Here is a 21,458-nt window from a genome sequence, read left to right as displayed (position 1 = left end):
CTCAAGCCCTTTCCATTCCAGCAAAACTTTTGCTGCATCAACTTCCCATTTACAATGCACCCACATTACTGCATCTTCTCTCTCCACTGCCTGTCCCTCCTCTCTTTGCATCCCTTATCCTGCATTACCCCATCTCAGTTTCCCCACTGATGAGTGCTCTCATTCTTCTGACCCTCACTCAGCTGACCTCAACATGTCCTTGGAGGCGTGTCCCTTGCAGTGAGCCCCTGCCCAGGCACAGGGTGGGACAGGCTCACACACACTGCTCCTCTGCTCTCCCAGCTGTGTCTGGGCTTAGCTTACATGAGCCATGGTCTGCCAGAGAACCAGCACATCCATACAGATCCTGCTCATTCCTGCTCCCTCCCATGGCCCTGAGCACCTCCCAGTTCCTGATCAGGGCATCAGGCACCCCAATTACGTGAGGAGGAGCTGCAATGACCTGTCCCCAGGCACAAGGAGACACAGCTGTTTGTGTAGGGCACCTGAGCCTCCTCTCTATGTCCTCGACCCACAGCAGGAGGTTTCCTACTGGAGCAGAAGCTGAGCATCTCTGAACTCTGTCCAACCTTCCAGGGCTCACTAGCAAGAATGGTTTGCTTTTTCCTGTGAGCTTCATGTTGTTGGGGAAATAAGTCACTTGGAGTCATGCTTTTAATCTTAATCTAGTGGTGGTAGGAATTACTTATCAAGACCCAATTTCACTCTGCAATGCATCTTGTTATTCCCTGAATCTCTACTGCATCTTTCCCATGCCATGCCATTCTGTAAGCAGTAAAACCTCACAAGGCCTAGATCAGAGGACATGCCCATCATATAAGTGTAATCAGTGTTACATTGGAATCTACTGATGCTTATTTGAATGAATTATCTCCAAAGATACAGTCAGTTGGAAATAAATGTCATAGCAGCCAATCTTCAGGAAAAGTTTCTGGACTCAGAACTCCCCAGTCACAATCTCAGTGAGGTATGATGCTACCTAATATGTGAAGGTTTTTTTAATGAATCTATAAATGAGTACTTCTTCATCTAGTGCCCACTGAGTGAATTTCCTACTGGATAAACAAACATCCTGAAGACATATCTGAAATTTCAGATTGTACTGGGAAACTAGTGAAAGGTAGAAACTAATGCGACTGCAAGAGATAGTTGATGAGCATATAAAAATTATGAATTGAACATAATTTCACTGCTGCACCACAGTGAAAGTGGAAATGGGACCTAACAGTTTATTTTCTACTACAGTGGTCTCTGCTGGCTGCCCAGGGCAATCTGGTTTTAATAAGATTCAACCCAGATAGGATGAAAAGGCCTTCCTTGCCACATGTGAGAAATAAGCAGTGCTCAGTTTTAGTCAGTTTTTTCAAGCTGCATAATAGAATGGATGAGAATTATATGAAGATCTGATTACTCTTAGGTTTATTTTTGGTAATAGGTTCTGACACCAGAACAAGAACCATGGGGCTTCTTCCACTGAAGAAACTCATTAATAAAAGTATTGAAACATGGATAAAAGTAATGAAGAAAATATCACTCTTCCAGGCTGTGAAAAGTTTTCCACACATTCTGTTTTTCCACAGAATGTTATAAACTCTGGTGTCCAGTTTACAATGCAAATCTGAAAAGTGTGAGATTTTGCCATTTTGTTGCTAAGTATTCTCTCTCTGCCTGCTAACACAGAGTCTGAGATAGAAGAAGTCATATCCAAAGAGCTGGCAGACAGTGAGTCAGCTGCTTGATGTCTTTCTCAAGATGGTTCTATTTTCAGCATGCTTCAGTCTCTTCTTCATGGGAAATGTCAGCCCTGCAATACCTTGCCCACCCCGCATTGCTGAGCAGGACATTCCATGTCCAGGGTCTGTGCTCCCTCTCCCTCTCCTCTTTTTGAGTGTGCCATGCTTTGCTCTCAGCTGAAGCAGAGTGCAGCCCTGCAGTGAAAGTAGCAGAACTGGGAGACAGTGGTCAGCAGAATCTATTTAATTTACTGGGAGAAAGTGGTGGGCAGGATCTATTTATTTTTTTTTTTTTTTGTGTTAAGGCATTGCTGCTGCTTTCAGTACACCCTTTCCTTAGGACTAGCAGCCCAATAGCTGCCTGGCCATGTGCCTCATTCTTGCTTGTTGCAAAGCTGAGTCCACATCCTGCACAGCACAACAAAAAAAAAAAAAGCCCCAAATGTGCTCTGCTGAGTAGACTGGCTTTGTCATTTGCCACTGGGAAAGCAAAGATTTTCAGTTCCAAGTGTGAGAGGAGAGAATCCCCAGCTGTCACCCTAGGAGAAGCATCAGATATCCCTCACTCTTCTTTCATTGTCTCAAGTAAGAGTTGTTACATACTTCCTCTGTCTGAATACTATAAATCTAAAAATTCGTCTTTTTGCTCAAAGCAAAGCACTTCCTTATTTTTACAGACATGGGGATGCTGTGACTTTTAGCTGTTGAAATCTTATATGGTACATGTGAAAACCACAATAATTCGCAACTAATTTTTCATTTTTAGGGACATGCAGAATGTCTTTTATATCTCATCTTTCAGGGAAAGTCAATTTAATATCCTTTAAATATAATATACCTTTATATTTGTCATTATAATATATTTCTATCCATTGGTATGTATCTCAAGATTCTGGAAATCACCTCAAGTGCTCTATAAGTAAGCTGTATTTCAAGAGTTGATCTATTGTCCATGAGGGAATGTGAGCTACAATAGGTTTCTGCTTTTCCATTTTCAGTAACATCACCTTGGATTTAGTTACAATCAGTTGCAGGTTTTTTCCAGATGGCACAGAAAATCCTTAGCAACTAACCTTTTAATAAAGAAAGCAGTTTTGAGAAATACTGGGGTTTTTTTTCAGACAGGACAAAAGCCATTCGTTTATAATGTGAAAACCAAATAATATTTCCTTTAGTGTATATGAAACTGATTGTCTGACCCCTGGCCTCTCTTACTAAATGGTACTCCTTCAGTTGGCTTTTTGATGGGATACTTTCATGCATTTTACCATTTCATATGCAGAGTTTTGACAAGGTTTTTAGAAGACAAATTCTCTCTAGTTTCATACATAGTCATGATCTAAGAAAGCTCTTATATTCCAAAGGCCATGGTGTGTACTGCCATTAGGAGAAGTCTAAATATGATAGAGCCAAATCTAGAGAAGAAATCTTAATGAATTTTTAAAGTGAAAATTATTAAAATAAGTAATTTGGTTTATAAATTTAGTTAAAATATCCAAGGAAAGTTTTCTTACTGATAACTATGTTCAGAAAATAGCAATATTGGCTTTTGTAGCTTTTCTGTATTCAGTGTTTGCTGTGACACCAGATTAAAAGGTTTGCAATCAAGAATTTTGGTCACTAATGGCAATTTGCCCACACACATCAAATTCCAGTCCTTGTCCAATGATCAGTTTTTTCTTTGTCTCTCTTGTTTCAGGTGCTGACAAGGCAGCCTACCTGATGGTTCTGTACTCAGCAGACCTGCTTTGACCCTGTGTTATCCTTGAGTCAAAGTCGGGAAGGAATTAGTGACCAAACCTGTGGATTGTCTTACGGGAATTAGAACAAACTCCTCTAACAAGGAGATGTGGCTGACAGCCCAGGTGAAGTGCTTCTTTATCAGTGCAGCACTGTGGGCTACAGACAGAAGGAGCTGGTAGCCACTGCCCAGACAGGCACTGATTGCTAACACAGAAACTTGTTAGGATGGACTGTGTGATTGACATATGCTGTGACTGACAGCTATAAAATATTTGGAAGGGAGAGTCAAGAAAGGAGAGATGAGGGAGTTTCCCTGATGAGATGCATCCCCAGATCCTGAGGGAACTGGCAGATGAAGTGGCTAAGCCACTATCCATCACACTTGAGAAGTCGTGGCTGTCTGATGAAGTTCCACTGATAGAAAAATCCCCATTTTTAAAAAGGGGCAAAAGAGAGACCCAGAGAACTACAGGCTGGTCAGCTTCACCTCTCTGCATGGCAAGATCATGGAGTAGATCCTTCTGGAAAATATGCTATGGTACATTGGCTGGATGATCACACACAAAGCCACATTGGTCAATGGTTTGAATTTCAGGTGGAAACCAGTAACAAGTGTGTCCCCCAGCAGGTTGTTGTGAAACCAGCATTATAGTTTAACACATTTGTCAAGAGCATGGACAGTGGGATTGAGGACACTGTCAGCAAGTTTGCTGATAACACCAAGCCATGTGCTGCAGTCAACACACTGGAGGGAAGATAGATTCTGGTTGGATATAAGAGTGACATTTTTTTAAGAAGAAGTCAGTGAGACACAGGCCCCAGAATAAGGGAATGTCCCTGGAATCATTGGAAGTATGCAAGCTCAGGTTGAATGGGGCTTTGAGCAACCTGATCTAGTCAAAATTCCTACCCACAGCAGTGGAGTTGCACTAGATTATTCTTTTAAGGTTTCTTCCAACCCAAACCATTCTCTGATTTGTCCTCTAAGCTCTGTATGTCTGTGGAAGTCAGAGATTGCTCAGACACAGGACTTCTGATGCTCCCCCACACTCACAGTTCTATACAGGTTGTTTCTGTTTCTATTTTAGAGAGCTCCTCTTGTTCAGGGCAGAGGGTGTTTCCACCAGCTTCCCCCTGCCCTGCACAGGGAGCCCAGGGCTGAGCTCTGGTTTTGAACTGCAGAAAGTTGCCTGCTCATCCTTGGAACAAGCTTTTCATGCCCATGCCAGTGCTTGATGTTGGATATCTCCTTGGATCACATTTACTGACCTTGCCCTCTGCTCTTCATTGAGCTTTACCCACTGAGCTCTTTTAACAATCAAAATGCCCATGACCAGGAGAAGAGCATGTTTAAAGGAGCTTCAGTGACAGCGATATTTGTGATGCGATGGAAATGCTGGACTGAGGATGTATCAGAGTAACATCACGGTCATGCAATAAAAATCTGCCTTGAGCACATGAAGAAACCATTGGAAATGCAGCAGTATCGTTCACTGGTCCTACATCCAAATTTTCCAAATGCCTCGACTAACTGAACTTCTGTCCTTATGTCTCTAGACAAATTATTTATAGTCAATACATTCACAGCATTGGTGAGATACAAAACATTTCTAAATATATCTTTTTAAATCAAATGACTATGCCATTAGTTCAGTTTGCCAGACAATGCTTTGCCAAAGAATGTTTGCCAAAAAATGTTTTGACCGAAGAAAGGGGAAGAATGCAGAGCACCTGCCAACCAGACTCTATAAAAGTGTCTTTGCAGTGCTCTGCCCTGTCTACTAGAAAAGTTTCAAGGTAAGTGCACTGGATCTAGCTATTAGGTATATTTTTTTTCCTTTGAAACTGGTTTCAAACTAATTTTTTCCATCTGCTTTTAAGGCTATGGTATCTATTCTATCTATATTTTTAAAATTATTTTATACTAGAATAAAAAGTTCCTTTAACATATTTCATATTCTGAAATATGACACTACAGTCCATAAAACCAAAGTAAAATCTGTACAGTACCATAAGACACAAAATAAATTTTTACAAGGTTATTATACATTATTTAAGGATAAAACAATATTTTTCTCTTCTGGGTTTAAATCATTAAACACAAAGAAGGCAACTTTTGGTAGTTTTAGCAATTCTAGTAAGTGCTCAGTTTTAAAGCATTAGAAAAGCTGTCCTTGCAAGCAAGGTACATTAATAATCTGTTCATGTTACATTTCTTTTCTTCCACAGGGTTCTTTACTGATGTGCCTTCAGTGAAGTGCAGCCATGACTTCTGCAGACGCTGAGTTAGCTTGTTTTGGGGAGGCTGCTCCTTACCTCCGAAAATCGGAGAAGGAGAGAATTGAGGCCCAGAACAAACCTTTCGATGCCAAGACATCGGTCTTTGTGGTTCATCCCAAAGAATCCTTTGTGAAAGGCAAAATTGAGAGCAGGGAATCAGGCAAAGTCACTGTCAAGACTGAAGGGGGAGAGGTGAGTCAAAAACAAGGCTCAAAAACAACATTTGATCCCCACTTTGAGCTTTTAGGTGAAACATGTGGATCTTTCTGGTTTCCTGGCAGACCCTGACTGTGAAAGAAGATCAAATCTTCTCCATGAACCCTCCCAAGTATGACAAAATCGAGGACATGGCCATGATGACCCACCTGCACGAACCCGCTGTGCTGTACAACCTCAAAGAGCGTTACGCAGCCTGGATGATCTACGTAAGTGGCAGCAGCAGCTTCCTCTGGGCAGCCTCAGGGGCTGCTGGGCCAGGCTCAGGGGGAGCCAACGTGCTGTGTCCCTTCCTTGCAGACCTACTCGGGTCTCTTCTGCGTCACTGTCAACCCCTACAAGTGGCTGCCGGTGTACAACCCCGAGGTGGTGTTGGCCTACCGAGGCAAGAAGCGCCAGGAGGCCCCGCCACACATCTTCTCCATCTCTGACAACGCCTATCAGTTCATGCTGACTGGTGAGTTTCATGATTTTCTTTAAAATCACTTGGCTGTAAACACTCACAAAGGAGAAAAAGTCTCTTAGTGGCAAAGTAGTTAATAGAGTTGTGAGGGTGCATGCTGTCTTGTCATTAGAAATGATGAAGATTTTCCTTTGGTTGAAGAGGATCAGGTTAGAGATCATTTAGTCAAACCTGACATCCACAAGTTCATCCAATTGGGATGCACCTGCAAGTGCTGAGGGAACTGGGGGGCATCGTATCTTGGCCTCTCATTCGCCTTGGAATGGTCATGGCAGCAGGAGACGTGTGTGAGGACTGGAAGAAAGCAAATGTCACAAGTCTTCAAAAAGGGCAAAGAGGAAGATCCAAGGAACTACTCCCCTGAGTCTTGGAATGGCTAATCCTGGAGGCTCTCTATGAATGCAGAATACAAGAATTTGATCAGGAGTAGTCAGCATGGCTTCACCAAAGGGAAATTATGCTTAATCAACCCGATTTCTTTCTACAATGGAATGACTGCATTGAGACATGAGGGGAGAGCACTGCGTATTTTCCACCTGGATTTCAGCAAGGGTTTTGATGCTGTTTGATGCCTATGATGTCCTCATAACAAACTCAGGCAGTGAGGGCTGGACAAGTAGATGTGAGCTGGATTGAAGACTGGTATGAATGGCAACTCTCAAAGGGCTTGTTCTGGGCCTTCAACTGTTCAACATTTTTTAAAATATTCAGGGAGTGATGAAAATATTTCTGATTTGGCTAAGTTCTTAAGGTCAGCAAAAATGAAGTCTAATAATGAAGAATATCAGGGGGACTTTATTACATTAAGTTCTTGTTCTGTGAAGTTGCAAGAATTTTTTGTAAACAGGAGTGTAAAACAAATGCCACTGGGGAAAAATCCCTCACTGCCAAGAACTTTTTTAAATATCCTCTAATACTGCTTAAAATTTTTTTCTCAAGGATCATAAATCTACAAAATAATAAGCTGAAGCCTGGAGATCACTGAGATAGAAATTGAGACCAAAACAGAAAGCATTACTATATACAAGGGGTATCTTGGCACCTGGTGTGTCATATGTATTTTCAAGCTTCCTTCTTCACAAAAGAATGTAGTAAAGTGGAACAGCTCAAGGGGAAGATGAAAAGGTTTCCCCAAGGTAGGACAGGCTGTGCTGGTAACCCTAGAAGGAAGATTTTTATTAGTTTATAAAATTATGCATGGCAAAAATAAGATTAATAGAAAAGACAGAGTACATGATGAAACAAACTCAACACCAGGAACATATATTTTCTGTCGTCATTGAGTGGTTCAAAAATGGAGCATAACAATGGAACAAAAAAATAAGTGAGCATGGGTTAAGAAAGCAGACAAAATAGTGGGAAACAAACTCAGCTCAAGCTGTTGAAAAGAGATACATTAATTCTAGCTCTGGAAGTACCAAAATTTCAATATTATACAGTGGATTATGCTGATAAAGGTTCCTACATATTTATCATGTTCCTGTAATTTTATTTAATCAACAGCCAACATAAAAATCATTTAGAGGGTCTTGTGGACTGATCAGGAATGGTTGTTCCTATGTAATAAAGTTTATGAGAAGCACACACTCCATTTCAATTCAGCTTACTGATAGATCATTTAATCAGTAACTCTACAAAATTAATCATTAGTTGGAATAATTTTTATAAATAAAATGAACAGATTGACATGAAGGGATTATGAAGAAAAGAACTGCATGTGTGCTACACCAGACACCGTGGGAGGGTTCAGAAGTCAGCTTCCCACCTGCAGCTGGGAACATCAAAATATTCAAAATGAGTGAAGGCATACGGCTTTATGAAAGAAATCAGCTGCCTATTGCCAGTGCATTAATAATAATCTTTTATTTTCTGCCCTGTTCACAGATCGTGAGAACCAGTCCATCCTGATCACGTACGTACACCCCCTGCACGGGTCCCTGCAGGGCTGCCCGGTGCCAGGGCACCTCCTGCCTGACCACGCACCCTCTGCTTCTCTCTTGCCTTTGGCAGCGGAGAATCCGGGGCCGGGAAGACTGTGAACACCAAGCGTGTCATCCAGTACTTTGCAACAATTGCAGCCAGTGGAGAGAAGAAGAAGGAAGAGAAGACATCAGGCAAAATGCAGGTGAGTCAGGAAGGACAGACCGAATGCTTGGCCTGTCATTGCCCTGTCAAGCAAACACAGTCACTGAAGAATGATGTCCCTGCAGGGAACGCTTGAGGATCAAATCATCAGCGCCAACCCACTGCTGGAGGCCTTTGGGAACGCCAAGACTGTGAGGAACGACAACTCCTCACGCTTTGTGAGTTCTTGCTTTGCATCAAATCTCTCCTTCTCATGGCAACACACTTGATGCCTGAGCAGTTCTTCATGCAAAGCAGAACACATGCAGGCTGACCTGCTGCTGCTTCTGCTTAACAGGGCAAATTCATCAGAATCCACTTTGGTGCCACAGGCAAACTGGCTTCTGCTGACATTGAAACTTGTAAGAGATTCTCCTGGACTCTTCTCATCCCTTCCCAAATTCCCATCTCCATGTACATTCCCACAAGTGCCTAACTCTTTCTACCATCCTTGCCAGATCTGCTGGAGAAGTCCAGAGTCACTTTCCAGCTCAAGGCGGAAAGGAGCTACCACATCTTTTATCAGATCATGTCCAACAAGAAGCCAGAGCTAATCGGTAGGAAGGAGCATTATGGCTCTTTGGGGCTGATTGCTGAGAAACAGTTCCCTTTCTCACCTGATTGGAAAAGTAAACCTATGCCTTGCCTGCTCCTTCTTTCAGAAATGCTCCTCATTACCACCAACCCCTACGATTTCCACTTTGTGAGTCAAGGGGAGGTCACTGTCCCCAGCATTGATGACCAGGAGGAGTTGATGGCTACAGATGTAAGTAACACAGCAACAAGGTACCTACTGGGCATGGCTCGAGGGTGGCATCTCTGACCCACTAAGGACATATTTTTGGATTCTTTATTTTGACTGCAGAGTGCCATTGACATCCTGGGCTTCACTGCAGATGAGAAAACAGCCATCTACAAGCTGACAGGGGCTGTCATGCACTATGGAAACCTGAAGTTCAAGCAGAAGCAACGAGAGGAGCAGGCAGAGCCTGATGGCACAGAAGGTATCAGCAAATTCAGGTGCTGATTGGTGCCCTTCTCTGCCTCCAGAGGCGATAGGTTAGCCTCCAGAGGCACACTGCAGTTGCCCGAGTCTCCACAGAAAACACAGGGAATTCCTTCTTTGCCCCCAGTCCCTCTAACTGCAGAGGTGCTTTCCTAGTCATGGGAAGTTCCATTATTCTATCCAATGATGACTCCTTCAAATCATGCTGCCTGAAAGCAGAAACCTAAATTTCAACAAAGAAAATTTCTCTCTCTCCCTCTCAAATCTCCAAGCACTAGAGCACCCTGAGGGGCAATTGTGTTTTGATGAAATAATTCCTGCAAGCTGTGCTACCCACAAATCCCCCTCCCACAGAAAGAGAATATGCCTTGCCTTATGTCTTGCTAGAGACTTTTGTTGTTCTTCTGGGAAATTCCACATTCTAGCTCTTCCTGTGCAAGCCATACTTGTTCTTGCTTTGAAAGACCACCACCAGTAATGTCCGGAATTTGCATTCCTTCACAGACCTTCTATGTGGAATGAGCTAAATGTTCTTCCATTCCTAGAACATGAACCGCAGAGTTGTTCACAACACCTGAATTCTAGAGATTTTCCATGACAAATGCTTTTCTCTCTCCCCCCACCTCTAGTGGCTGACAAGGCTGCCTACCTAACGGGCCTAAACTCAGCTGAATTTCTCAAGGCCTTGTGTTACCCCCGAGTCAAGGTTGGGAATGAATACGTGACCAAAGGTCAAAACGTGACACAGGTAACATCTGACAGTTGAAAATGCACAGCTTGAAGGAGTATGTGCACATTTTCTTTGCCTCTCAAACGTAACTTCTGTCTTGTCTCCTCTGCTCCAGGTGAACAATGCTGTAGGTGCCCTGGCAAAGGCAATGTTTGAGAAGATGTTCCTGTGGATGGTTGTTCGTATCAACCAGCAGCTGGACACAAAGCAGCCCAGGCAGTACTTCATTGGTGTGCTGGACATTGCTGGCTTTGAAATCTTTGATGTAAGGATGAAGGTTCACACAGCTAGGGGGAAAAGGGCTGGATGCTCTTGTAAAGGCAGTGGTCTGGGCAAGTTCAGAGTGAATCTGTGAATGCAGTGGTGATGCAAGGACTTCTGTGTCAGAGCACAAAAACCCTGAGATTATTGTTCTAAGGCCAGGGAAATTCTTGGGTGGGACTCTGAGGAGGTTTCTACCATCCAGCAGCTCAGAGAACTGACACCATGGAGCTACTGAGTTTACCAAAGACTTGCAGCTGATTAGCACAGTGAAAAAGACTTGTCACTTTTTTGCTTGACTTGTGAAGTACTAATGAAAATGTCCTTCATGGACAGTGAGTGTTAGAGTAGAAACACATGCTGGTCTAGTAGGGTTGGGACAGGTGTTTCAACTTCAAACAGCCTTAGGAGAATGGCAGCAAAGGCCTGTGTGTTTTGGCATCCCTTGTGAACCTGTGCACCTTTCCTTGTTCTGGGCAGTTCAACAGCTTTGAGCAGCTGTGCATCAACTTCACCAATGAGAAACTGCAACAGTTCTTCAACCACCACATGTTCGTGCTGGAGCAGGAGGAGTACAAGAAGGAGGGCATTGAATGGGAGTTCATTGACTTTGGCATGGACCTGGCTGCCTGCATTGAGCTCATTGAGAAGGTACCTTTCCCTTGCATGTATTTGATGGCTGTTGGAATTCTCCGATGTTTCTGAGGCACAGTTAGATCCAAAGTCCAAATTTGTGATCCAGATCCACAGACAAATTTGAGAAATAAATACCATATCACCTGATATCCCCAAACTGCAGAGCCCCTTGTAGCTGTTTTCCAATATTTTTCTCTTTATCATTGCTTCTCCATTCCTACAACCAATTCTCATGTGAAGTGGACAGATGTTCCTACAAGTTCCATGGAGATAGAGTGCAGAGAGGCAAGGGATGGCAGAAATAAACTCACTGACTGAGAACAACTCCTGGTAAACCCAGGCTTTCATCCAGGCTGAGATGCTGTCAACAGCACAACCAGACTTTGATGTTCATAGCATAGGCTTCTTGTCATGTCATAGTGTCACAGAATGGTTTGGGTTGGAAGGGACCATAAGGAACATTTTGTTCCAATCCGTTACCAAGGTGGGGGGGAGTCCTTTCACTAGACCAGGCAGGTGAACATCCCATCTAAAGTGACGTTGAACATTTGTACTGTAACCTTCCCTTGTCCCTTGTGATTTCTCCCAGCCCATGGGCATTTTCTCCATCCTGGAAGAGGAGTGCATGTTCCCCAAGGCAACTGACACCTCTTTCAAGAACAAGCTCTATGACCAGCACCTGGGCAAGTCCAACAACTTCCAGAAGCCCAAGCCTGCCAAAGGCAAGGCTGAGGCCCACTTCTCCCTGGTGCACTATGCTGGCACAGTGGACTACAACATCACTGGGTGGCTGGAGAAGAACAAGGACCCTCTGAATGAAACTGTCATTGGGCTGTACCAGAAGTCATCTGTGAAGACACTGGCTTTACTCTTTGCCAACTATGGTGGAGCAGATGCAGGTTAGTTTTATGAAAATTGTATTGTTAATGTGGACAAAGTTTTCTTAGAATTAAAGCTGCAAACACTAGAAATAGAAAGAAGCTTTGTGTTCTGTTGTTTGCAGTATTTATTGCCCATGATAAAAAAAAAGTTTCTTTTTCTTTTCTGTGACTTGCAGAGGCTAGTGGTGGTGGTGGCAAGAAGGGAGGCAAGAAGAAGGGTTCTTCCTTCCAGACTGTCTCAGCTCTCTTCAGGGTAAAAGCAAAATTCATTTCCTCATTTAAATATTTACTGAAATAACATAGGAGTTCATTGAAATTGCAGTCAGAAGACAGGCGTGTAGTTCAGGCCTAAGACTCTGATTCATATTTATTCAATTTTTACACCAACATAATCATGTATTTCCTACATTATTAGGAAGGAATGAGTTCAAGACTCAGAAAGACTCAGTTTTTTTAATGCACGTCATAGATAGGCATGAGATTCTTACTAAATTAAACCTGAACTTTTCCTTGTAATCTCACAGGAGAATTTGAACAAGCTGATGGCTAACTTGAGAAGCACTCACCCCCATTTTGTGCGCTGCATCATCCCAAATGAAACTAAAACTCCTGGTAAGGCAAGCCAAGGGGAGGAAGGCTTGAGCAGCAGAAGCTCTTCTCCTGAGTGTCAAGCAGCAGGGTAGTCACTAATGGTGGTGTTTGTCAGGTGCCATGGAGCACGAGCTGGTGCTGCACCAGCTGCGCTGTAACGGCGTGCTGGAAGGGATCAGGATCTGCAGGAAAGGGTTCCCCAGCAGAGTCCTCTATGCTGACTTCAAACAGAGGTGAGAGCTCTGAACCTTTCTGCTAATTCAGACCAAGCTGAGGAGCCTAATCATCTTAACAGTCTTTACATTTTACATTGTCATGTTTTGCTGTGAATTTATGATTTATTTTACGCTGATTGTGAGGATTCTCTTGGACTCTGTGTTAATGGTATGAATGGTTCTTGCACTCTCGGTGTCTTTCAAGTCTTGCACTGTCTTGAAAGAATGTACTCTCTAATACATGATATTATTCAGCTGTTGCTGAGTAGGCAGTGAGGTTCAATCACAGTGATGGTTTCAGAACTGCTGATTTTTTAATGTTCTGCTTTCTCCTACAGATACAGAGTACTTAATGCTAGTGCTATTCCAGAAGGTCAGTTTATGGATAACAAAAAGGCTTCAGAGAAGCTTCTTGGGTCCATTGATGTTGACCACACCCAGTACAGATTTGGTCACACCAAGGTAGAATGAAGTTCTGTATTTAAATACAGTTTGCCCTGGTAATGCACTACCCGACATTGATGTACTACAATCTTGCCTTTCTCAAGGTGTTCTTCAAAGCTGGACTGATAGGTGTGCTAGAGGAGATGAGAGATGAGAAACTGGCAGAGATTATGACCATGATACAAGCCAGGTGCAGAGGATACCTGATGAGAGTGGAGTACCAGAGAATGGTGGAGCGGAGGTAGATACTTCTCCCTCATTTGTTATGTTCTAATGGTAACTGGCTAACTGAGTCAAAATTCACAGAACACAGGATATTCAATAACCATGTGGATTTCTTTTCAGGGACTCCATCTTCTGCATCCAGTACAATGTTCGTGCATTCATGAATGTCAAACACTGGCCATGGATGAAGCTGTTCTTCAAGATCAAGCCCTTGCTGAAGAGTGCAGAGTCTGAGAAGGAAATGGCAAACATGAAACAAGAGTTTGAGAAAACCAAGGAGGAGCTTGCAAAGTCTGAGGCAAAGCGGAAGGAGCTGGAAGAGAAAATGGTGGCCCTGGTGCAGGAGAAAAATGACCTGCAGCTCCAAGTGCAGGCTGTGAGTATCACTGATCATTTTCCTCTGGAAAAAGAATGATGTACTGTCAGAATGCTTCTTGTCCTGCAAAGAGACTCACAGGAATTAATGGGTGGAAGAAACAGTCTAAATCACACACTCTGAGGAACACTAATGTTGAGTAAACAGGGACTGGCAGGGGCATACTGAGACTCCTGGCAGATCCATGTGGCACTCACCATTGCTGGTGTCTGAGGAAAGAGCCATGTAGCACCAGCCAATCTGTATTGAACAGCTGAGAACTTGGAGCTTGAAGAGAAATAATTTTCAAAGCAGTGTATCTGTCTAAGACCATAAAAGCAAACCGGAGAAAGCCCACTTTGCCTCAAAACTAAATTAGGAAATCACAATTTCACCAAAGAAAACAAATCTTTCTCCACTGAAGTTCTCCTATAAAGCATCTATTGCTCAAATACTAAGAAGTTAAATAGTAAAACAAACAAAAAAAGATGTTGCATATTTTTACCATGAGAAAAATACTCCAGGTCATTGTTCCTGCTAAAATGAGAAACTAAAGCAAACCTTATTCCATTATGCTTGTGGGTGGTATGAGACATTCTCATAACTAGTCACTCTGGGAGACAAATTTAGGAGACACAAAAACTTTTGAATAAATATTGATTACAAATGACAAGGTTTACTTGTAGAAACCACTCAAGATCCTTTTATTGCTGGACTTGAAGGTCAGATTAAACTACTACTCATTAATAAAAGAGACAGAGCAGAGAATGTTCAAAACGTTAGAATCCACAAAATTCTGTCTCCCCACCAGGAAGCAGATAGCTTGGCTGATGCTGAGGAAAGGTGTGACCAGCTCATCAAAACCAAAATACAACTGGAAGCCAAAATTAAGGAAGTGACTGAAAGAGCTGAAGAAGAAGAGGAAATTAATGCTGAGCTGACAGCCAAGAAGAGGAAGCTGGAGGATGAATGTTCAGAGCTGAAGAAAGATATTGATGACCTTGAGCTCACACTGGCCAAGGTGGAGAAGGAAAAGCATGCCACCGAAAACAAGGTATGAGGTAGAACCTGTCACTTGCACTCCAGAAAATGGGCTGTGTGCTATTACAGGACTTCTATATCTACTTCCTTCATTTATATTTGCTCCCTTCTTTCTTAAGGTGAAAAACCTGACCGAGGAGATGGCAGCTTTGGATGAGACCATTGCCAAGCTGACAAAAGAGAAGAAAGCCCTCCAAGAGGCCCATCAGCAAACCCTGGATGACCTGCAGGTCGAGGAAGACAAAGTCAATACTCTGACCAAAGCCAAGACCAAGCTGGAACAGCAAGTGGATGATGTAAGCACACAGACACAGAGCAGGAGCAGGAGAGGTATGGAGTCTAGCCTGGCTGGCAGAGGCCTGATGGTGTTGTTGTGTTTAGCTGGAAGGGTCCCTGGAGCAAGAGAAGAAACTGCGCATGGACCTGGAGAGAGCTAAGAGGAAACTGGAAGGAGACCTGAAGCTGGCCCAGGACAGCATCATGGATTTGGAGAATGATAAGCAGCAGCTGGATGAGAAACTGAAGAAGTAAGTGTGCCTCTGGGGCACCTGAGTGCTGGGCTGCAGCACTTGTCTTTTTTCTTGGAGCTCTAACACGGTTCACTTGGCCCAAAGGAAAGACTTTGAGATCAGCCAGATCCAGAGCAAGATTGAGGATGAACAGGCCCTGGGCATGCAATTTCAGAAGAAGATCAAGGAGCTGCAGGCAAGTCCCTGTTCCTTGCCCTGCCTTGCTCAGGCTCAGCTGAGGCAGGAGGAGGGCACGGCTGTGAAGGCTCCCTGCTGTTCTGCAGGCCCGCATTGAGGAGCTGGAGGAGGAAATTGAGGCAGAGCGAACCTCTCGCGCTAAAGCAGAGAAGCATCGCTCTGACCTGTCCAGGGAGCTGGAGGAGATCAGCGAGCGCCTGGAAGAAGCAGGAGGGGCCACAGCAGCTCAGATTGAGATGAACAAGAAGCGTGAGGCAGAGTTCCAGAAGATGCGCCGTGACCTGGAAGAGGCCACGCTGCAGCACGAAGCTACAGCTTCTGCACTGCGCAAGAAGCACGCGGACAGCACAGCTGAGCTGGGCGAGCAGATCGACAACCTGCAACGCGTGAAGCAGAAGCTGGAGAAGGAGAAGAGTGAGCTGAAGATGGAGATTGACGACTTGGCCAGCAACATGGAGTCTGTCTCCAAAGCCAAGGTATGGAGTTGCAGGAGATAATGCTCACAGGAACCAAGTGTGGCACAAAAGCTGCCTCTTCCACACATATTCCCAGAATACAAAACCCCCACTGAGACAATAAGGGGGAGTGCAGACCATCATTTCTTTTCCCTTCCCGTGTTTCCTCTCTAGGCCAACCTGGAGAAGATGTGCCGCACACTGGAAGATCAGCTGAGTGAACTTAAAACGAAGGACGAGCAGAACCAGCGCATGATCAATGACCTCAATACGCAAAGAGCTCGTCTGCAGACAGAGTCAGGTGAGACATCCCCAAAGTTCAATAGCTGGACGTAAATGAGTGAGCCAGAAAGTTCAAGGTGGCAGCTGGAATAAGCTCTCCAGGCCATTCCAGGTTACATGGCTTTACAGACAGAGTGTGTCATAGGAGCAACATTCTACTTCGTTTTTTTCTTTTCCTTTTCCAGGTGAATATTCCCGCCAGGTGGAGGAGAAAGATGCTCTGATTTCTCAGCTGTCTAGGGGCAAGCAAGGATTTACCCAACAGATTGAGGAACTCAAGAGACATCTAGAGGAAGAAATCAAGGTCTGGAAGTACCTTAGTGTCCACAGCCTACATCACCCCCAAAAGCATGTGGAAAATCCTGTCTGACACTAGACTACTTCAGTGTTCCTTTGCCAAACACACATAGGACCGGAGGGAAGAGCATTAATGCGCAACCCCTCACTCTTCCTGTAGAGAGGGAAGGAAGCACGTTATTTTAGGTGGTGGAGGAAGTAATCCCCAAGGTTTTCATGAGATTCTGATGATCGTCTCTGAGACAAAATTCAGTCACACATATAAACAAGCAGCAGATTACTGTCCCCAGAGGAGCAGTCACTAACGTGTCCTGATTCTCCAAAACATGTCAATGAGGCCCTCACCAGCTCCAAGCTCTACATTTGCTCATTTAGAGTTTCATTCCATTTTCATGTTCAGGTACACAGTCAAGAGGGATTTAAGGATAAGTATTTACGTTTGCAAACCCAATGTCCCCACAGGCCAAGAACGCCCTGGCCCACGCCCTGCAGTCCGCTCGCCATGACTGTGACTTGCTCCGGGAACAATATGAGGAGGAGCAGGAGGCCAAGGCAGAGCTGCAGCGAGCCATGTCCAAGGCCAACAGTGAAGTGGCCCAGTGGAGAACCAAATACGAGACGGACGCAATTCAGCGCACGGAGGAGCTCGAGGAGGCCAAGTACGTGGGGAAGCAGGATGGCAAATGACTGGAGAAGATTGAAACTAGTCATGGGAAATTGGAATCTCTAAGAATGGGCTAAGACAAGGCTGGGATAAAGGCAAGGATAGACTGTCTTTGTAAAAAAAGGGGAGAGAGAGGGGGAGAGAAAAAGTGTAGATTGGAACTAGAAAACATAGTCATTAGAAGTGCTAAGGCACACTGAATCCTCCACAGGTGATAGGACACAATAAATGATAAATCCTTAAATATCTGTGAAATGTGATTGGCTAAAACCCTCAAATTGACAAACCTACCCTCTTATAACTTTGTAGAACTGACACCCTTCTAAGATCAAATGTACAACTGTGCTTCTCTCCTGCCAGGAAGAAGCTGGCCCAGCGGCTGCAGGACGCAGAGGAACATGTTGAGGCTGTCAATGCCAAATGTGCCTCCCTGGAAAAGACAAAGCAGAGGCTGCAGAATGAAGTGGAGGACCTGATGATTGATGTGGAGAGATCCAATGCTGCCTGTGCTGCTCTGGATAAGAAGCAGAAGAACTTTGACAAGGTCTCTTGGCCTCCAGCACCAGCTCTCCTGGCCAGAGCAGGGCCCCGGGATGGCCACAGCCCTACTGACAGCCCGTTTCTCTTCAGATCCTGGCAGAATGGAAGCAGAAGTATGAGGAAACGCAGGCTGAGCTGGAGGCCTCTCAGAAGGAGTCGCGCTCTCTCAGCACGGAGCTGTTCAAGATGAAGAATGCCTATGAGGAGTCCTTGGACCACCTGGAAACAATGAAGCGGGAGAACAAGAACTTGCAGCGTAAGTCCCTGGCCCTCTGCTCCTCCCTGGCCTTTCTCACAAGCTTGTCTATCTGCCACACTTAACAGCTCTGGGCCTGCAGGGATAAGATCTTGCCTGGCACCTTGATGCACCAGAGCCGTTCTCCATTCAGCTCTGTGCCTGACCATGGCTCTTTTCACGTTTCCTTGCAGAGGAGATTTCCGACCTCACGGAGCAGATTGCAGAGGGAGGAAAGGCCATTCATGAGCTGGAGAAAGTGAAGAAGCAGATTGAGCAGGAGAAATCTGAACTGCAAGCCTCCCTGGAGGAAGCTGAGGTACAGATAATGCTAATTAATTATGTCCACCTTAGGTATATGTATGTGGTCCTTTGGTGAGAGAGCAGGAAAACAAACATAACTTTCATGTGGAAATGCACAAAAGATTACTTAGAAAGTAAGACACTCTTTGTGTTGAATTGTGCAGGCCTCCCTGGAACATGAGGAGGGGAAGATCCTGCGCCTGCAGCTTGAGCTCAACCAAGTGAAATCTGAGATCGACAGGAAGATTGCAGAGAAAGATGAGGAGATTGACCAGCTGAAGAGAAACCACCTCAGAATTGTAGACTCCATGCAGAGCACCCTGGATGCTGAGATCAGGAGCAGGAATGAAGCCCTGAGGCTGAAGAAGAAGATGGAAGGAGACCTGAATGAAATGGAGATCCAGCTGAGCCATGCCAACCGCCAGGCTGCAGAGGCACAGAAGAACCTGAGGAACACCCAGGCTGTGCTCAAGGTCTGTTCAGCAGAGCTACAGAAAGAGAAATGAGATCCATGACATTTTTGCCATTCAAGCACCCACTGATGCCTGGTAATTTCCCTTTTCGTTTTCTTTGCAGGACACTCAGCTGCACTTGGATGATGCCCTCAGGACACAGGATGACCTGAAGGAGCAGGTGGCCATGGTGGAGCGCAGAGCAAACCTGCTGCAGGCTGAAGTTGAGGAGCTCCGGGCCGCCCTGGAGCAGACAGAGCGGTCGAGGAAATTGGCTGAGCAGGAGCTTCTGGATGCCACTGAACGTGCACAGCTCCTCCACACCCAGGTCAGGCATGGCTGGAAATTATTGCCATTCACAAGTGATAACAACTACTTGAACTGTTATTCGTCTTCTAAGTGATTACTCTGTAAACATTTGAAGAAATGTGCTGCAATTTATCCCCTCCCTCTAGCCCTCATATCTGGTTTACGGCTCTGGTGCTAAAGAAATCTCTCACACTAAAGACTTTTCTAAACTCTAGCTGCATTTTCAAGCCTTGATGTGGAGGCATTTGTTCTGACAGTAGGAATCCTGTCTTCCCTGTTGCACAGAACACCAGCTTGATCAACACCAAGAAGAAGCTGGAAACAGACATTGCCCAGATCCAGGGTGAAATGGAGGATACCATCCAGGAGGCCCGCAATGCTGAGGAGAAGGCCAAGAAGGCCATTACAGATGTGAGTTGGGCGCTCCTGGCATTGCTGATGGTGAATGTACTCTCCCCCAAATATCTCCAGTCCCTAAATGGCTTTGACATTTTGCTCTGATCAGGCGGCCATGATGGCAGAGGAACTGAAGAAGGAGCAGGACACCAGTGCCCACCTGGAGAGGATGAAGAAGAACCTGGACCAGACGGTCAAGGACCTGCAGCACCGTCTGGAAGAGGCCGAGCAGCTGGCACTGAAGGGAGGGAAGAAGCAGATCCAGAAGCTGGAGGCCAGGGTGTGTAGGGCTGGGGCTGTGCCTGAGTGAGCATGTCCCTCCTTGGAGAGGCATTGCTAGGGAAGCTGCAGGGATGGGCTTGTCCTTGCAGGTGCGGGAGCTGGAAGGGGAGGTTGATGCTGAGCAGAAGCGCAGCGCTGAAGCCGTGAAGGGTGTGCGCAAGTACGAGCGGAGGGTGAAGGAACTCACCTACCAGGTAAGGCAGGAGCTCTGCTGCTCTCACAGGGCTTTCTCTCAGTGAGTCACATTTTGCCCACACCATCCCCAAGGGCAATTGTTAACCTCACGTGATGCAGAACCAGGAATTGACTCTCTATTCTGCTTGTCAAACACTCTAGTCTGAGGAAGACAGGAAGAATGTCCTGAGGCTGCAGGATCTGGTGGACAAGCTGCAAATGAAAGTGAAATCCTACAAGAGACAAGCTGAGGAGGCCGTAAGTATTGCTTGGAGAAAGGGCAAACACCACATTCCGTTGGGGCAGGACACACCTTGAATGAGGCTTAATACCAGGAGAGGGATATGAAAGAAAATCCCAAGACACAACTCTCTTGGACATGCTGCTTTGGTATCGTGTCAGGAGGCCTTGGTGAGCTCTGGGCACCCTGCAGTTATGGAGCTTCTTTAAGTGAAAGTTCTGCAGCCTGTTTTACACAGGAGGCCAGAGTAAACAAACCCAGGGGCCACACCCAGTGACTGACAAGTTCTGAATCTCTGCTATTAATCAGCAGCAGAAGGCTTCCTGGTCTTCTTAACCCAATTACCCATATAGACATGTAGTGTGAGAGTAAGTACAGAAATGATAAATCGAAGGGGTGAAATTGCTCCTCACGTGTGTCCCAGTCCTGGTGAAGCTTGTCCCAGTAGAGTCCTGAAAAGGAGAGGATGAGGAGCTCTGTGTGAGGCTGATGTGTGAGCAGTGGTGGGAGGGGGATGGAGATTTGCAGCCCCATAAAGCTGACTTGGAGCAGGAGTGAATCCCCTGTCCTGGGCTCCTGACCCCTGATTCCCTCTGCTCTCACAGGAGGAGCTGTCCAATGTCAACCTCTCCAAGTTCCGCAAGATCCAGCACGAGCTGGAGGAAGCCGAGGAGCGGGCTGACATTGCAGAGTCACAGGTCAACAAGCTCCGAGCCAAGAGCCGTGACATTCATGGCAAGAAGATAGAAGAGGAAGAGTGAGGATGTCACGAGGCATCAAAGTGACCTGGGGGCTGCACAAAATGTGAACCTCTCAGGCACTTCCTTCTTTCTGCAATTTTTGTTTTAATCATTTTAATGTCTAGAGAATAAATCCTGTAGATTCCTCTGTGTGCATACCATGAGTAGTACTTTTCCTTTCTTTCTTGTTTTATGGGTTAGACCTTCATTCTCATTTTTGGTATTTTTTTGCCCAGTTTTGTCTTACAATATCTGTGTACCTATGTCACAATGCAGCTTTTTTGTCATCTTTTTTTTCTGACTACTTATCCCTTCTTTTTTTCTTAGTGACTGAGGTGTGACTAGAGAAATAACATCACATGAAGAGAAATCAAGGACAGTAGTTCCTGATTGTGACTCCTCCAAGTTCTTCCTACTGGTATACCCCAGACAATATC

The 21,458-nt window shown here is 45.0% G+C and overlaps 1 protein-coding gene across 1 annotated transcript; it reads left to right on the top strand.

Moving 5' to 3' along the window:
• Positions 1 to 5,741: 5,741 nt before the first annotated feature.
• Positions 5,742 to 21,182, top strand: LOC119709394 (myosin heavy chain, skeletal muscle, adult-like). Its single transcript, XM_038157107.1, has 38 exons — positions 5,742 to 5,948; positions 6,038 to 6,181; positions 6,273 to 6,429; positions 8,320 to 8,347; positions 8,446 to 8,560; positions 8,646 to 8,738; positions 8,858 to 8,921; positions 9,018 to 9,116; positions 9,222 to 9,325; positions 9,425 to 9,563; positions 10,195 to 10,313; positions 10,411 to 10,560; positions 11,037 to 11,207; positions 11,782 to 12,091; positions 12,250 to 12,326; positions 12,598 to 12,685; positions 12,780 to 12,897; positions 13,218 to 13,341; positions 13,428 to 13,564; positions 13,669 to 13,924; positions 14,715 to 14,957; positions 15,064 to 15,240; positions 15,326 to 15,471; positions 15,559 to 15,649; positions 15,738 to 16,127; positions 16,281 to 16,407; positions 16,574 to 16,692; positions 17,148 to 17,344; positions 17,710 to 17,893; positions 17,980 to 18,145; positions 18,319 to 18,443; positions 18,592 to 18,900; positions 19,004 to 19,207; positions 19,474 to 19,599; positions 19,694 to 19,864; positions 19,956 to 20,060; positions 20,203 to 20,298; positions 20,887 to 21,182. The coding sequence occupies exons 1-38, from the start codon at positions 5,742 to 5,744 to the stop codon at positions 21,040 to 21,042; spliced, it is 5,832 nt and encodes a 1,943-aa protein (XP_038013035.1). The 3' UTR covers positions 21,043 to 21,182.
• The last annotated feature ends 276 nt before the right edge of the window (positions 21,183 to 21,458 follow it).

Source organism: Motacilla alba, chromosome 18 (genome assembly GCF_015832195.1).
Source record: "Motacilla alba alba isolate MOTALB_02 chromosome 18, Motacilla_alba_V1.0_pri, whole genome shotgun sequence".
NCBI lineage: Eukaryota > Metazoa > Chordata > Aves > Passeriformes > Motacillidae > Motacilla > Motacilla alba.
This window is presented reverse-complemented; position numbering and strand designations above follow the sequence as displayed.